General features: G+C 33.6%; 3 protein-coding genes across 7 annotated transcripts; 1 reads left to right on the plus strand and 2 right to left on the minus strand.

Moving 5' to 3' along the window:
- The first annotated feature begins 893 nt into the window (after positions 1–893).
- On the plus strand, positions 894–6768 carry LOC120270548 (probable sodium/metabolite cotransporter BASS4, chloroplastic). 5 transcript variants are annotated; one of them, XM_039277580.1, is made up of 15 exons: positions 894–1154; positions 1509–1614; positions 2023–2130; positions 2215–2282; positions 3357–3435; positions 3581–3639; positions 3728–3796; positions 3866–3979; positions 4198–4269; positions 4412–4433; positions 4734–4801; positions 5735–5820; positions 5964–6093; positions 6296–6397; positions 6508–6768. In XM_039277580.1, exons 1-15 carry the CDS (start codon positions 951–953, stop codon positions 6580–6582), a joined length of 1362 nt encoding a protein of 453 aa, XP_039133514.1. In that variant the 5' UTR covers positions 894–950; the 3' UTR covers positions 6583–6768. The 5 variants fall into 5 exon arrangements, with proteins under 5 accessions (XP_039133514.1, XP_039133515.1, XP_039133516.1 ...); XM_039277581.1 differs by having other exon boundaries at positions 4734–4777; XM_039277582.1 differs by lacking the exon at positions 4198–4269.
- A 1832-nt stretch (positions 6769–8600) lies between these two features.
- Positions 8601–9604, minus strand: LOC120270732 (CEN-like protein 2). Its single transcript, XM_039277805.1, has 4 exons — positions 9366–9604; positions 9127–9188; positions 8967–9007; positions 8601–8881 (listed from the first exon to the last, which is right to left on the minus strand). The coding sequence occupies exons 1-4, from the start codon at positions 9564–9566 to the stop codon at positions 8664–8666; spliced, it is 522 nt and encodes a 173-aa protein (XP_039133739.1). The 5' UTR covers positions 9567–9604; the 3' UTR covers positions 8601–8663.
- Positions 9605–11360: 1756 nt separating this feature from the next.
- Positions 11361–15070, minus strand: LOC120270943 (diphosphomevalonate decarboxylase MVD2, peroxisomal-like). Its single transcript, XM_039278024.1, has 10 exons — positions 14728–15070; positions 14050–14248; positions 13828–13891; positions 13634–13697; positions 13481–13561; positions 13198–13284; positions 12824–12981; positions 12682–12730; positions 11855–11979; positions 11361–11767 (listed from the first exon to the last, which is right to left on the minus strand). Exons 1-10 carry the CDS (start codon positions 14941–14943, stop codon positions 11545–11547), a joined length of 1266 nt encoding a protein of 421 aa, XP_039133958.1. The 5' UTR covers positions 14944–15070; the 3' UTR covers positions 11361–11544.
- Between the last annotated feature and the right edge of the window lie 2536 nt (positions 15071–17606).

Here is a 17606-nt window from a genome sequence, read left to right on the forward strand (position 1 = left end):
GATATAAAATGTTAAACAGAGACCCATTTTTGTTAAACGGAGACGAGAATACTTAAACGAGACAACAAATGTTAAACTCAGAATATCTCATTTCTTAAACGCCAACCCTCATTTGTAAAACGCAACCATATCAAACGAAACGGAAATGTACATTATAAATATTACACAAATCATAACAATCGAAAAAACTATTTCGATAGTGATACAGACGAAAATGCAAAACAAAACAAAACCCTAGCCGAGAAATCTCCCTCGCAGACTAACAAAACCCCAGATGAGAAATCCCCTCAGCAGACTTCAATATCTTCCAACAAAAACAGTGAGCACAAAACAAAACCGAAAAAAATCTTTCTTTAGAATGTAATCAGCTTAACATAAAAACCATACTCAATACCTTAGATCAGAACCCGATGAAATGCCAACTAGTCACTGGGGACTTCTCCTTCGAGATACCGGTGGAAAGGGAAAAAGTCGATGAAATGCTAATTACAGAGGCTTCACGGTAGAGACAACTTCGGAGATGCCGAAATGGAAAAGTCAAGACGTGAGTCGAGAAAAAGCAATTAAACTGCCCAATAAATTGCTCTCGGGGTTATCCCTACTGAAAACCCCCACTTCCTCTCAAATCGCCGAGATGGTCGCAGCCCACGACTCCCCACTGCAAGGGCATTTTTCGTCCCAAAAAAATTTGAAACTCACCCGCTCACATCCGTCTAGCGTTTGGGGGTTTAAAAACATAGACTTTAAAAGGAGGGGGTTTTTGGGGATTGCAAAACTAACGGGGTGTTTTTGGCAATTTTACAAACTTAAAGGGTTTTTTTGGCAATTTCCACTTATTATTATTATTAAAAACAGCTTAAAAACAAGCTACTTGGCGCGTTATGACCAAAAGGCCCTCATTGTTCATCGGAGCGTTACTCGGCTTCGCTTCGCTCTCGATCCAAGCTATCATGGCCGTGAGAGCGCTCCGGCCACTGTACGTCGGGCCTCGAATGCCCTCCGGTAATGGTGGAATCCATCGCCATCTCGCATCTCATTCTTCAACCCCTATCCGGTGCCCCGGTGTCTCTCCTTTTCCTCTTTTGTTTCCATCTTATTCTCGAGAATCCCGCCAAGAATTCCGACGTCTAAGAGCCTTCGGAGGATCCGATCAGGTTTTCAGTTGTTTCGATTTTATTTCTCATTATTCACTTGAATTTTGTGCCTTTTTTCAGCCATTTCTCGAGTAGTTTAATCATTTATGGATAAACACTATCAGTGCTTGTGTTTGTAAATTTCCCATTTTTTTCTCACAATCATGCGAAGATGACCACCAGAAATCCAGATGGTATTCTTAGTATCCGTAATTAGACAAATTATCAGAGCACATATGTTGTTTTAGTTTTCTTTATCATCGACAAATGTAATATACTGTGAATTGGACGGTAACATGTATGTTTGGAACTTCTTTTTGGTAAATATGTTTGGAATTTTTTCTGAAAATTAAAAATCAAAATGGCTTATTTCAGGTAAATGGCAGAGGAGATCAACACCTTGGGCATTCTAATTCTTTAGATATATTCTCCTGGGCACGGCCGTTATTGGACTTTGCAGCTAAAAATTTCCTCCCTTTAGGTAGTATCTGTTCTTTCACCACCAACATTATGTTTTGCAGAACTTCTTTTTTTGCTGGTCATAAATTTTACAAGCATCCATTTTATTATATTTTCCTTAGTACTTACATGATTAATTAGTTATTTTTTCTGATGTAGATGTGTAGAAATTAATGTTTAGTTGAATTTTATGGGAAACATAGTACCTGGTATAATATAGGTAACTTTGCACCAACAAAACATTTATATTCTAAAAACCTACATGTGAATGAATCCAACACATGCCATCCATGAGGATTTTTCTCCTAATTGCAGGAGTGCTTTTATTGTGGCACTACTAATTCATGGTTAAGTTTCATGTTTTGATGGTGTAATAGCAGAGGATTTAGAGCAACAATGTGCATATCTTATCTTTACCTTCTTTCTGTAGCTCTTGTGTGTGGAGTAGCTTTTGGGGTTGCAGATCCTACCCTTGGTTGTCTTGCCCACAAGTATTCTCTGTCTAGAGTCAGCACCTTTGGAATTTTCTTTATATCAGGTAACTTTTCCAATGTATATTTGTATTTTTTTTCTTCTTTTTCTTCTTAAGTTATATATACCTTGGATGCATTCATTTCAACAGGGCTTACACTGCAGAGTAGAGAAATTGATGCTGCTATTGAAGCATGGCCTGCGGGACTGTTTGGTCTAGTATGACTCCAAATCTAAACTTGTTTCTTGTACATGGTGAAGAGCCTCTTTATGCCCAGAGACAACCTACCAGTATTAAGATCCTTTTGCTTCTTGAAATCCTTTAGCGATCTTTACATTAATTAAGTGGTTTGACATAAGTATTATTTTCTCTTGTGGTATTACCTTATGCTATTTCATTGTTATGCATACATCTGCTATGTCAATATGTGACTTTATTAATCTGGATAGAAAATCATTTGCTCTATATTTGAATTTTTAGATTTCCCAACACTTGTATCCTAGTCTACATATGTAGCACATTCATGTCCACCACATCATGGGGAAATTGCTAATCTATCTGACTTGCATGAACAAAATAATATTGAAGCTAAACTCTTCGTTCATAAGACTGACTAAGAATGGTCTTCCGTACATTTGGTTGTTGACTAAATTGGTTATATTATTGGTTACATGAAAGTCATACATCATTCTGTAAAATTGTTAGAGAAAGTAATAGTCCCATATCAGTTAAATTAGTAAATATGAGTTTAAACATATATGCATGGGTCTTTTATCCTATAGTTTAAGCTTTTTGGTTGAGTCTTGCTTTGATAATATGTTTGGTTTGCATCTAACAAAGCTTAGTTAATTGGTTGCTAATAGTCCCACATTGATTAGGTTTGTAAATATGGATTTGAATATATAAGCTTAAGTCTTTTATCCTATTAGCTTAAGCTTTTGGGTTGAATTCAGTCTTTGTTTTGTATCTAACAAATGTGAGGATTTTGTATTTGATTGAAAGGTCTTGGAAGTTACATCTTTGGTTTTTAACTCTTCACAGGAAGATTGATCAAGTTAACTCTTTTACTGCTATCATTGGAAATAACAATGGCCCATTTTCTTAAATTCTCCTGGAAGTAATATACATGTTTATATGATGTCTGACAGAAAGCCAGGGACCTTATATTCTATGTTGCTCTTTTTTTAAGTTCATGTTCCCTTGTATTTTGGCCCCCTGTTTTATAGCTTGTTAAAGATTTCTTGTTCACCCTGTTATCTAAGTTTCCTTATTCTTTTTTCTATCTTATGCAGAGTTCTATCTTGTTGTTTACTCCTCTTTTTTCAAGGCTTATTTTGCAACTCAAGTTGGTGCCCCAAGAATTTGTAACCGGTACATGGTTGGCAAAAGTGGTTTTCTGCCTCACTTATGCTCATCTCAACCTTTTCTGTTCCTGCATTTAATAGTAATCATCTCTAAAGATGACTTCACTGTACAATATTCAGGCTGATTACTGATTTTCAAGATTGATGAACAGGAGTGGCTGTATTTTGCTGCATGCCGACAACATTATCAAGTGGAATTGCATTGACACAAGTTAGTTAGCTTTTTCCCCCTGCTGGGAGTTTTCCTAATAATTGGAATCTGATCAGCAGAATTTGTTATGCATTGACATGCAATGCAGCTTGCTGGGGGAAATTCTGCTCTTGCTCTTGCAATGACAGTGATATCTAACATGTTAGGCATCATGATTGTAAGTCAAATCTTGCCATTGCAATTGCTTTCTGTCATTTCTTCAGATTTAAATTTCCAAATGTCACAGGTGCCATTTTCACTTTCAATATTTATAATGACTGGACGAGGGGTATCTGTCCCCACCTTGGAATTATTCAGAAGCCTGTTCAACACTCTTTTGGTTCCTTTGGTTCTAGGGAAGGTAAGTATTCTGGTAATTGTTTTTTTTTATTATTATTTTTTTATAATAAAAAATAGAATCAAATACTTTCGATAAAAAATGTCATGTCATGATATCACTTTGTCTATAATACTTCCCTTTCTTCAAGTCTATAATTCTAGGCCCCTTCAAATTGTTTGGTTGCCAGATATTGTATGATGGTCTCATTTTTCCTTGGTTATGCTATTCCTCTTTGATAGAGGTGCCATAATGTCAAGGACGACTTTGATTGCATACCTATATGGGTACAAAATTGTCTGAACATCTCTAAGGTGCTGTATGAAATACTGCCTTTGGATGTGAACCATTCATGTCCTTTTATTGCTTGTTGAACTGTGTTTTATTTTTATTTACTCATATGATGATACTTATATATCCATACTTACAAAAGCATAATATTTTTCCATCTTCCAGGTGTTGAGGGACATTCTTAGTGGTAAGTTCTTTAGTGCTCAATCTATTTATTGCCTATGCAAATAGTAACTTCTGTGTATCTTACCTTATTGATTATTCTTCTTGTCTGGAGGTAGGTTATTTGAACATCAATCTTAGTAGGTGTATATTTTCAACCAATATTTTCAACCAGCTATAACTTCTTTGATGAAAATAGGCATTTTCTAATTCAAGAATTTATTGTTGAACAGTTCCACAGTATATAAGAATATGATTGATGTTGCTACACATCTTGAATACTCTGGCTTGTGGTTACAATTTTGGTCAATGATTCACACTGCAGGTGTGGCAAAGTTTGTTGACCAAAACCGTCACTCTTTGTCAATGGCAAGTGCTCTACTTCTTAGTTTGGTATGATATGAACTCTCATTCCTGTCAAATTATCCCTCCACTCTCACTTTATATGATGCCATGACTCATGCAAGACGTGATATTTTATTGAATGTACATCTAAATGGATTCCTTTGTATGCTCTGTGGATGTTTGTGCTGCAGGTTTGGCTTTTATATCTTAATGATGCAGATTTGCTTTGTCGTAGAATCAGTTTTTATTTTCTTGAAAGTGATGGATTTTGACAATGAGCTATATCACTTCTTTCTTAAGAGGTGGTTTACATCGGTTTATATTATTCCCATGTTTGACTCAAGATCAATTTCTTCAAGCATAGTGAATGTTGTATGTTAAATCTAAAACCCATTGGCATGACTATTAACACAGTTCTAATTTTTGTTAGATGCAAACCAAACATATTATCCAAGTGCTATAAAGTTTACGCTAATAGGATGAAGAACCCGAGCTTATATATTTAATCCATATTTACCAAAGTAACCTATGTGTGTGGCCATTGGTTACTTTAATAGAAGTGCCATACCTGAGTGTAGTTAATTTATCAATGAACTCATAAGAGAATAAATAAAGTTGTTAAGAGAATGGAAAGACTCACCAAAAAATTGATGAGTATAGAATTGTTCCATGAGAAAGGGGGTCGTGTTGAACATATTTTTTTAAGTCTATGCAAAAGGACAATGCTGGCTGATACATCCAGATTGAAGTGCCACAGGAGCAGAAATTTGATTCACTGCAGGCAGTGGCCATAGAGGAAGAGATCCCTTTCCAAGAGATTGAATGAAATTTAAATCTTTGAGCATGTTATTGATGGCTTGCCATTGCCCATGAGGTGATCACATTTAGTTGTGACTTTGCACCCATCAAGGCTAAATGTTCTGCATATTGATCATGCTTCATTTTTTTTGGCATCAGATTTACTGGTTTGTGTAATTACAGGTACCATGGATACAAGTGAGCAGATCAAGACCATTACTCTTGTCTGTAAATCCAGCTTCCTTTGCCATTGCTATTAGTTTGGGGGCGTATGTTATTTGTCAGCTTTGCTCTTTTTTCTTTTCTTTTTTTTTTAATTCCTTGACTGCACATTTCAAATGAAAAGAGAAAAGTTACTGCATCCTCTGTAGGTGCTGATGTGTATGCTACAATTTTTCTTCACTGATTGCAGACTCTTACATCTTGCTCTGTTGGCACTAAACATGCTCGCGATGCGGAGCCTCTCAGCTCTTTCCGGTGGTTCCCGGTCAGTTTTTTCAAAGAAAGATAATGCACGCGCTGTCATCATTGTTGCCAGTCAGGTATTACTTGCATTGTTTCTAATGTCTGAAGTATCTTCACATGAGACATTGTGAGGCAAAATCAACACTTGACTGCTTAACAAGTTAAAATTGTCAAAATGATTTTAAATTTGCAGTCCTATTTACTCTATGTTTAGTGTTTTATTGCCTTTGTTAAACTAAATTTACTGTCATTATGTGATTTTCCGATTTCGTACTTCAGAAAACTTTGCCTGTGATGGTAGCTGTCGTCGAGCAGCTCAACGGAGCACTTGGTGAATCCGGATTACTGATCCTTCCTTGTGTTGCTTCTCACATCATCCAGGTAATTTCCCAAGCCTCTTTCACTCTAAACCTGCTTAAAAATTTGACTACTGATATATCTCAATCAAAACCTCTTATTTAGTTGCATAAATGTATTACATTTTGTCGCAGATAATCATCGACTCTTTTCTTGTGAACATGTGGACCCAGAAAGATCAGCATTCAAATGAAACCAAGGAAGTCTAGAGGCAAATAAACTGATCTTTGATTACTGATACTTTTTATGCCTCTTTTAGGATTGAAATACACCATATAGATTTCCTTCCACCAAGTGGAATATAATGGACGCATTCTAATTGTAACTTTTCTTGTGTATTTATATGATTATTATTACATCTTTCTGATATCATTAATAAATTAACATTTTTCTAATAACAGATGGAGTAGAATGACTTTATTATGTTCAAATAATATCTATCACATTTGAGATCTCTTCTACCAATAATGTGTTCATAATGCTTCTAGGTAATTTTTTAGAAAAATGAATAAATCATTAATTCATTATATAAAAAAAAAACCATGAGTTTTGTTACAAGAGGGAAGCAACAAAGAGTAAAAGGAATAAAGACTCAGTCAAGAGAACACACAAAAAGAACAGGAGAGGAGAAAGATAACATTTAAGCTATAGATAACGAGACACTTATCGATAAAAAATTGTGATTGTAAATATTTCTCTACTTATTCATTTCTTCAAACTTCATAGCTTGCATTAGAGTTAACACTCTTAACATCATTTAATTAATTACACCAAAATAAACAAGAATTCATTTTCCTTGCCATTTGTTTATTTTTTTTCAATGAAAATGAGAGAAAAAAAGAAAAGAAAAGAAAAAAGAAACTCCTTTTCTCTTATCCCAAGGAATGAATGCAACAGTATAGAAACCAAAATCAGTGAGTCATATGTGTGCAGAGTAGCACAGGTCATTCATTTCCACTTGATGAAATTTGAGGGAAGTTTGTAAAACAAGAAAAGTACCTAAAAAAAACAAACACGTGCAGCTCAGAATCCGAAGCATGAGAAAAGAAATAAAAAAGGACAAGAATCTATATATATATATATATAGGTAACAGATGCTGATTCAGAGAGCTGGACAGCCTATACGGGCTATATCATCCTCTCAACCGACACGTCATAATAACAACATTAAGTACCATTTATAATTGTCACTGCAATGAAAATTCATAGTCTTCGGAACAGATCTCTCTGCTTGATAAAATAAAAACATTCAATCTCAACTGTACCTTCATGATCTCAGAATAACAACAAACTCGACCATGCGTTAAAAGTAGCAATAATAATAATAATAATATTTAGTATTGATGCATATCAAATATAATAACAAACGCAAAAATCAACAAACTCTTGGTCTGTTTACACCGGTTCTTTTATACAATAATTATATGTTTACAGAGGTGAAAGTACAAAAATATTGAAAAATTAACTCCATATATATATATATATATATATGTAGGTCCCTACCATATGACTAGTCAACATTTCATAAAAATAATAGATGTAAAAACTCAAATTGAGCTGAAAATATAATAGATGTAATCTACTGATACAATCCTCAGCTACAGAGCCATTATGTGAAATATATGGCTGGAACGAAACAATCACATTTTTCAATTATTTGCTTTACCTTCTCATATTATAATGATTAAAATTACTGATATGCTTATTTCTTGATTTTCAACAGCTACAAACAATCAACAACAATCACTCAATGAGGCATCTCAGAGAAGTAAGTCCTTTCTCAACTTCATAAGCACAAAAGTCTCGAATCAAACAGGCGATTCAAATCATAATCTAGTCCTAGAGTAGGTTACTCTTTCTTTCAATCTGTACAAACCTGTTACTAGACGGTGGCCATTGCCAGTTAAGCTGTTCTTTGTTTTCTCTGTTTTATTGCTTCGGTTTCTTCTTGTATTTTCAGTGCCTCCTCTCTGGTGAGAGACTTCTACATTTCTTCTTCTCTTGTCCTATTCGTGTTTATTTTTTTTGTTTTTAAATTTATCCACTTTTATTTAAAAAAAAAACAATTCAATATATATATATATATATATTTAAAAAAAATTAAATAATACTGCTTGGCACGAGAAATTTTATGAAATACAATTATTATTAAATGAAAATGTCCGGTTGAGAAATCATTAATTAAAATAAAACATTGGATATGAAATTAATCACTTCAAATCTCTCCAATGACTTAACACATGCAATATATTTAATTAATTAGGTAGATAGAAGGATATTAATATATAATTCAGCGCCGCCTGGCAGCGGTCTCCCTCTGAGCATTAAAGTAGACGGCGGCGACCGGAAGGCCAAGGTCATTGTCCTCGGCGAAACGGCGAGTGTTGAACTGGTCCCTGGTCGCCGGAATGACCACCGTGCTCCTCTTCTTCTGCTTGAAAAGCACAAACACAAACCTATGGATCCCAATAGTTGGCCTTGGACTCTCATAGCTCACCATTTCCCTCCCTGTTCTTATTAAAATAACACTTAAAAATGTAATCTTAACTTATACAATGTGAATTAATTAACTGAGAGAAAGATAAGTACATACCAAATGAAGCATCAGTTGTGCCTGGAATGTCAGTCACAATCCTACAATTAAAGATATATGGTCGGCGGCCATGCACGTAGATTAATCAATTGCTTGCATGCATGCATACGTGGATTAATTAATATAGTGAACATGTTAATTAATTATATATATGACTAACCAGTGTAAGTGTTCCCTTAAGTATGGATCACTAGGGCCTGGCACATCAGGATCAGTCATCACCTGCCAACATATATATATATGAATATTTATGCTTGCTTGTGTTTGTCAATCAAGATATATATATATATATATATATATATATATATATATATATATAATAGAAAATAATGCAACAGCGTAGTGTTTGAATATTAAAGAGGTTTACATATATAATAATTAAAAAAAAAATAAAAATACCAAAGTGAAGGAGGACCTAAGATCACCCCCTTGAACTTCAACCCTGGGTTTATTAAGGATAGCTGAAGGGTAGAGCTCAAAACCATTGCAAACAAGCTTGTTGGTGTTGTAGGTCACAATCATCTTGGCACTTGGGTTGAAGAAGTCCAAGACTTCTCCAATCACCCTCCCAACAATGAGAGGCTCTAACACTCTTGCCATGGCTATAAGCGCTAGCTTTCTCTTCTAAACTAGGATGAGGGGAGCTATACCTATGTCTATGATAGTCATGGAAACATAAAGGGGGTCTTTTTATAGCCTCCAAGCAAGACCCACAATAAACCAAGCTTGTTTAATTAGTTTTCATTAATGGCCAACTAAGAGAAACTTTATTATTATTATTATTATCATCAAGATATATATATATATATATATATATATAAATATAAAAAAAGCAAACCTTGTTATGTGGGACCTTAAGAATCTCTCTAACTAGCTATCTCTCACTCTCATTCTGTTATAGTGTTATCTCTTTAAATAGTGCCACTTCATAAATGAATATTTCCAAAGTTTCACTTGTTGCATTGTTGGAACTTGGGATCTTCCTTTCAATCAAAAGGAATAAAGATAAAAATGCTGATGAAATTTTTATGGCGGGAGCTGAGGGGGTGGTATTTTGTTGTCCATCTTTCCCTGGTTTTGTTATTTGACTTATTTCTTTTAAATAGTTCTGTGGGACCATATGGAACCTTGCATTTTCTTTTCTTTTTTTTTTTTAAAGGCATCCAAATATTTTCACAAGTGGTTTGCTAGAAGGTAATCATTTCGGGCAAATATTTCCACCTTTTTTTTCTTTTCTACTTATGAAAAAGAGGAGAATGTCTCAGTTTTTGTCTTGTTGGATGTTGGAATCTTACAAATAAAAATTATATTACAAGAAGGATGCTATTAATTAATGGTTGTATATATATTATATAAGTTATATTCTTTGTCAGGGAATTAGGAATGGAGAAAGCATAAAGAGGTCACCACCATTGCACTAATTAGACTAATTAATGCTATCATAATCCAAGATTTGAGTGCACAGCAAATATGAAAAGTTGGTGTAGCTAGCAACTTTATTATTATTGAAAAGTGGAGGTATATATATGCTAAAGTGTGTACACTTTTTTTAAAAAACAATAATAGTACATTTTTTTTAAAATAATAAAATAAATGGTTTAGATAATTTTTTTTTTAAAAGTAGATAAACTACTTCAATTAAAACATAAATGGTTTAGATAAAATTCACTAGAATGTTTGGATATGTGATGCATGAATTATAAATTTTATTTTTTTATTTTAATAAAAGTGAATAAATCATATTGATTCGTTGAAAATAAAAAATAAATTTTAATTTTTATCATCAATTGTTTCATTCAAATCAAATGTGCTAACAAATCCATGAAATATGAGAGTCGGAGGGGGATGCGGAAAAATTCAATAAAAATGGTCTAAATGAGGAAGTTAAAGAGCATTCGTAGTCATCACAGAAAACCTGTTATAACCTCTTTTAACAACTCTGTAAATTCATTATGCACAATCTTTCTCAATCTAATTTTTGACAAAAAATTAAATTTTATATTTAAATATTAACAAGATAAAAATATAAGATGGTCCATTGATCTTACGTTCAAATATTTAAGTGAACTAAAATTTGAAATTAGTGGCCAAATTGATAAAAAAAAAAAAAAGCAATTCAGTCTTTATACATATTAAATTAAACTTGGCTATGATGGGTGTAAAACAGATAAGAGCTACAGAATCTATTGCATAAACAACTCCAAGAATGATTAATGGGTTAGTCAAACAGAATAAGGGAAAGGCGCTTGTGTTATCATTTACAATGACAAGGATAGCAATCCCTATCCTTTCTCTCCCCATTTTTCTTACATAAATCTCAATTATTTTCTCATTCTAATCTTCTTCAGTTCTTTCTGATTTGTTTTATTTCCAATGTTGATAAACAGTGAGAAATAAAACAAGTTGTATAACAACAAAATGAAATAGAACATTCAATTCTCAGTACCAACAAGATTCAGTTCATCAAATTACAACAGAGCTTAGAGAACAACACCCCAAAAGGCTGACTAATAAGAGATACACTTTGATGACTTTATTAAGGGAATGCCATTGTTGATAGTTATTCTACAGAATTAACTCACTTCGGAAGCCCGGTTTCAGAACTAAGCAGGGCTTGACCTTCATCCGCAAGCAGTGTCGGACCTCTGCCAATTTTAGTGCAGATGAAATAACTGACATCTCCGACGTACTTTTGAACCATTGTCTTGTCTTTGGTTTCAAGAGGGGGCTGCAAATCTTCAACATCCTTCATGGACTGCACACCAGATTCTTGCAGTATCGATTTGTCCCCCAATAAATAGCTAAAAAGATTAGAGCAAATACGGAATCAGATGAAATTTTCAACGCATGGGCAGCAGATAGGCAATCAGTAGTTGAAATATTCAGACCTTGTTAATTCACTGCCTGTTGGTGGGGGAAAGTAAAAAAGTAGCCTCTGAAGCAGAAGGCTTGCAGTTTTTCGGTTTTTAGCAATCAACACAGCATTAGGTCCTGCATCAAATGTGTAGGCTACCTGTTGTGGAAAATAATAAATATGATTACCAAACCTATCTTTCTTGTTAAATGGTAAAATTGAAGTGACTATCTAAATCTATATATAGTGTCATTGTGGAAAATCTATAACTTGGTTCAGAAATGGCAGAAAACAAGATGACTCGGATATGGACATTACCAGAATAAATTAAGCACAATGGTCAAGAGATTCAGCATTCAAACTCCTTGCTTCAAGTGAAAAGGGATTTAAGGATAATTGTTTTCAACTGACAAACCAGTTTGTTCCGGTGAACTAAACATAAACTTTATTGTTTTTATACTATTAAGTAACTTGAGTAACTTAATGCAAATTTTGTAGTCCTGCATATGGTGCAGATTCTTCAGCTAAAATTATCAGGATTTTGAAAAAAAAGAAAAGAAAAGGTCTCAACAAGATGCTCTCATAAATGTTAAGATGATCCTAAGAAGAGCCCCTCTGCTAACTTTACAAAAAAAGCAAGAATTTGGAAACCGATTGAAAAAAGGTTATAAGTACCTCAAGAAGAAAAATGGCAGACTATGGAAATTCACAAAGGCATACTAAATAAATTGAAAAACCCTACTTGATCTACTGAAAGAATTGGAAACTACAAGCTGTGTCATGTATTCTGCACTGCTTGCATTTGTAGTGACAATCTTAGGCTCAAATTAAATGGTATCTAGAGATAACACATGCCCAAACCTGGGGTTCTCCTTCAAATTGGTTCAACTTCTCAACAAGGTTGATTATCCTGCAACATAATCAGCATGTTGCAACAAAAACTTAGGTACCATGAAATCCATAACAACAGAAACACATTCCTAGCTTAAAAAATAGATCATACCTGTGGGAAGTATCATTCATATAGAATATAGGAGGAGAAGTATCCAAGCAGACTGCATGAAACTGATTACTGTCTGCGCAGGTCAACTTGGCAAAAGTTGCAAAATCACGACAGCTAATAGCTTTCTCCATTTGCAAAATTCGACTAGGGACCACCTCCTGAAATTGCAGGATAAAACAATGAACTAAATGAACCAGCTTGCTTTCTAGTCTTGTTATTTAATGTTTAAAAGAAGCCAAGATTGAACTTATGTCTTCATTAATTAAAACTATCACCTTTTCCAGTAGGGCATGGAATTAAATAATATACTACTATAACTGAAAAGCAGGCTCAAACTGAATCATAAAGTCAGGCAGATGACTGATATATATTACCTTGGCCCTGTAATGCAAAAGCGAGCTTGTTTCAACACTCTCACGCATACCAGAGGTGCTACTTGTTTCCTTCTGCCTGGAGCTCACCTGGAATTTCAACATTTTATATTAAAAGAAATTCAAAAGTTTCACATTTTTACAGGTAAAATTCATGCAGGTGTCAGTCCAATGCTATAAAAGCTAGTTGAAGAAGAACAACAAGCAGCTTGCACCACAATGCCCATGCTTTCAAATATTTGAGGAAAAAAATTTAGGTCATATACCACATGACACAGCCACATACCACTGCTATGATAACAACCAGGTCATCCCAGTGTGCTTCACTGGCAAGTTGAACTGCAGTGCTGTCACTTCCATCAGCTACCTGAAATATTATGTTAGATTGGCAGCACTTCACAAACTTTGTAGACTTAAAATATTATACTCATAACCATACATTTCCCATAGTCCATTTAACAAATCCACCAAACAAACTACGGCATGCACTCCCTGATCCTCGCCTGCAAGTTAGTCCCATTAAGTGAAGTTAATGAGCAAAGTTTTCACTTTTCAGAGATAATGACCTCCAAAATAATTTTGGGCAAGCCAACAGAGTTCAATCACGAAGAATAACAAGATCTAACATGTTACCTTGCAATTGCAGAAAGCTCACCACAATCCTCCTTCACATTCATAAGCTTTGCAAGGGAAAAAGCTGTAAAAGAAGAACACGCACAAAATTATGGATAAACACATCAAATAATGCTGAATAACACACAGGCACTAATCCTTAACAAATTCACGAGAATGAAATTATCCCTGCCTCCATCATAACTATCATGAATAATTAGAATGCATAGATAGCCACATTACCAAGACAAGCAAAGCCTGCTGCTGAAGAAGCCAAGCCTGCAGCAGTAGGGAAGTTGTTATACGAAGCAATGTGTACATGCAATCTCTCCCAATCTTCCTTCCTTATATGAATTCCCTTCTTCTCGTCTTCAACATCCTCAGCACGTCTACGAATTTCCCTGAGACAACTCTGGAACCTCCCTCCATCAAGCGAAATTTCCTACATTTACCAGAATATAAATAAAAAATACAACAAACTACAAGAAATTCTAAATGAACAAATAAGTAAAAGAGAAGAACTTTGGGATTTCTCTCAATTCTGTGAGCTAATGAGCAACAATATGGTTCAAATTCAGTACAAAACCAAATAAATAGAAGACATGACTCTAAATTTACTTTGCGAATAAATAAAAATATGATTTTTGCGCTCTCTGAGTCTATGAATTAAATAAATAATACGTTCAAAATAAAAAATATATACATATATATATGGGTTATATACAGAAAACAACGACTCTCAGTAAAAACACAAGAAAATCAGGAAAACCCCGAAGCATGCCGGCCGTATGATTTGGGTCCCCAACAGTGTCGAGAGAGGGGTGTGAAACACCACCCAAAAACCGCTGCTTTGCTGCATAAAATGAACGCGATCTACGGAGCTAAAAAAAATGGAGCAAAAAAAAAAGAAAAAGAAAAAACCTTGCCATTGAGCCACATCCGGTCGCGATCGAAGCTAGGGCTGACGGCGACAGTGGTGGTGGCGGAGAGGTGGTCAGGATCGAGAGTGATGCTGATGCTTTCATTGATTGGAAGGATCAACGCCTCGTCACGCTTGCCCCAATACTTGATCACTGCTATGTTGGTCGGGGACCTGGCCGTAGCCATCAGCAACCACTGCCCCTGCTCCGCCGCCATTTCCAGGAACCCTAGCTCGGAGATCGGAGATCGGCGCTCTTGGGGCCGGAGAAGGCTAGATCGGCGAGAGTTCCGGAGAGATTCGAAATTTTCGCGGTTTGGATAACCCAAATATGCTCGAAAATTCAAAAATGCTCACTAAAATTAAGAATAAAAGATCATTTGGCTTCATAAAATTACTATTATATCCTTAACAAGTACTCATATTCTCAGTGGTTTTGTTAACAAAACCACTTATTTATCACTTATTACACCTTAATTAGTGGGTGATATTTTTTATGTGTTTTTTTGTACAAATATTTCACACCACTGTCAACATATTATATTTATTTATTTATTCATTACTCACTCAAAATTTAGAGGAAAACATGAAGAAAAAAAAAACTTTTATTTTGGGGTAAATTTTAAATTTTAAAATTACTTGATTTTTTTACTTATTAATTTTAACTGATTCATGCATTAAAAAAATCGGTTAATATTAGTTATTGTCTTAAATTTATAAAAAATTGTATCAAATTTTTAAAGTTACTTCTTTAAAAACCAACAAGATTTCATTAATTCTTCATTATAATTTGACAGTATCTTTGATTCTCTCTCTTAATATAGTATTTTATTTTTTTCAAAATTATTAAAAAATAGAGTAGTATATATATATATATATATATATATATATAAAATAACAGATAAAGTTTGGAAAAAAACAATTTAACAATGAACATTTAAAAAAGACCAAAGAAAGCTTCCAAAACGAGAGAAGTGAACAGGACCGGAAGGAGTATATTCATACAAAAATTTATCCAATTTAACTAGAAATTAAAAAAAAAGTTTTTCGCATCAACTATAAGATTTTATTTTTGTAATTAAATTTTTAAAAAATATATTAGTTAGTTATATAGATTAATTTCGTATTCCACTGCAAAGCTTTTGGTCTAATGATACTAATCCCGCTGCAAAAGATGTTTTATAAAAACTTTTATTGCTTAAGTTTTAAAATACGTCAAACCAAATGGAGGTCTAAATTGTGGAAATATATTTACAGGTCAATCTCTCGATTTATTGGATGAGTGTATACGAGTTGAATGATAATTTTCTAGTAGTATGCATGACATTGACAACTGACTGGTGTGTTTTTTTTTTAAAGAAAAAACTTGGTGTACCTCTGTTTTGGGTGTCACGTGCAGTGCGCGATTTGTTTTTTATGGCTCGGAATGTGACGCACGTGACGCAACGACAACTGATAATTGGGCCACTGGCCCAAGACCGCCAGCAACCCAACCCGATATGGAAATTCATTTATTAATACTTGTTTAATAAAATATTACATTGAAGTATTCATCGTATTTAATTTTTCTATATTTTTCTGGGTTTAATAAAAAATAAAATATTGATTTGTCAGTTATGTAAATTATTAATTTTAATCTTTTTTAATCTTTTATGATATCGTGATAAAACTTATCAGGGATATTTATTTGAGAATACAAGCGTGATATTTTTTAAAATATATTTAGTTTTGGAGATCTTTCTAAAATGATAAAAATGAATTAATTGATATTAACAAAGATTAAATATATTAACGTTAAAATTATATACTTTCAAAATAATACTAAATATTTATCAACATTAAAATAATTAAACATGTTTATTTCAATAATTAAATATTTGTGAAATTATTCCACATCATCTGCTGTCCCTGAACACACAAGGTGATAGCATATCTCGCATGATCAGTGTACATTAATTTCATCAAACTTAATATAATATTATATATATATAATCATTATTTATCGTCATCAAGACAAGCAGAAGGTTCGATATCTACATCGGCAATTAAAATTATATATTTACTTTTTCAAAATCATATTTACATCAACAATCATGTCATTTATTTCAAAATAGGAACCATTCCATGCAATTTTAAATATTGATATGCTTAAAAGTGTGATATAAATTCAATTTGAATCACCAATCTTTGTTACAGAAATATAATTATATATCAAATTTAAATTTTTTTTATTAAACTATAATTATAATTGAGTCTTTCACCATGGTAGTATGGTACAAATGTGAAAATAGATGAATAATAAATTATAATTGCTTCCATGTCTTAAAATTAATTAAATTTATAACTCACTAACCTTTGAAAATGTTTATATATATATATAACCGTAATTTATAAAAAAAAACATAACAAAACAGTTTAGAAATAGATATGTCTACAAATAACTGCACTATCAGTGACTTGACCCATGGAGGCCAAATAGAACTATACACATCAATCACAAGAAATAACATGGTCCACTAGACATGGAACGAAACAAAAGACAAACACTTAACCTCCAGGAATGGAAGCGATAGGCAATGCTAGCCCTCACTACTCATGAACATCAGGGGTTGTTTATCTCTCCCTTTTTAAGGTCTGTGAACTCCAGGCTTCTCTTGACTGTCTGTGCTAACTCCTGCGGTCTTTGTCTTTTTGTTCATAAGTTAAAAAAACCCAATTCAAAAAAACATAAAAACTAAAAATATTACAAACAAAAAAAGTATCAAAATAAAGTGTCCCATGTTTTTTGGACCCCCACTAAGCTTGCTCCTCTAGAGCCCTAAACTATGATTCTCTTAATTGTATATTTTGAACTTTGGTTCCCTTACAAGCCCTTCATATG

The sequence above is a fragment of the Dioscorea cayenensis genome, chromosome 10, assembly GCF_009730915.1.
Source record: "Dioscorea cayenensis subsp. rotundata cultivar TDr96_F1 chromosome 10, TDr96_F1_v2_PseudoChromosome.rev07_lg8_w22 25.fasta, whole genome shotgun sequence".
Lineage (NCBI taxonomy): Eukaryota > Viridiplantae > Streptophyta > Magnoliopsida > Dioscoreales > Dioscoreaceae > Dioscorea > Dioscorea cayenensis.

Excerpts from the sequence above, each read along its gene's own strand:
- LOC120270548 (XM_039277580.1), top strand. The coding sequence starts at position 951 with ATGGCCGTGAGAGCGCTCCGGCCACTGTACGTCGGGCCTCGAATGCCC. Across the intron at positions 1,155-1,508 it reads CCTTCGGAGGATCCGATCAG|GTAAATGGCAGAGGAGATCA; the intron begins GTTTTCAGTTGT and ends GGCTTATTTCAG. Across the intron at positions 1,615-2,022 it reads TAAAAATTTCCTCCCTTTAG|CTCTTGTGTGTGGAGTAGCT; the intron begins GTAGTATCTGTT and ends TTCTTTCTGTAG.
- LOC120270732 (XM_039277805.1), bottom strand. The coding sequence starts at position 9,566 with ATGGCAAGAGTGTTAGAGCCTCTCATTGTTGGGAGGGTGATTGGAGAA. Across the intron at positions 9,189-9,365 it reads TTAGGTCCTCCTTCACTTTG|GTGATGACTGATCCTGATGT; the intron begins GTATTTTTATTT and ends ATATGTTGGCAG. Across the intron at positions 8,882-8,966 it reads CACAACTGATGCTTCATTTG|GGAGGGAAATGGTGAGCTAT; the intron begins GTATGTACTTAT and ends TAATAAGAACAG.
- LOC120270943 (XM_039278024.1), bottom strand. The coding sequence starts at position 14,943 with ATGGCGGCGGAGCAGGGGCAGTGGTTGCTGATGGCTACGGCCAGGTCC. Across the intron at positions 14,249-14,727 it reads GGATGTGGCTCAATGGCAAG|GAAATTTCGCTTGATGGAGG; the intron begins GTTTTTTCTTTT and ends TGGTAAATGTAG. Across the intron at positions 11,980-12,681 it reads AATTTGAAGGAGAACCCCAG|GTAGCCTACACATTTGATGC; the intron begins GTTTGGGCATGT and ends TTTCCACAACAG.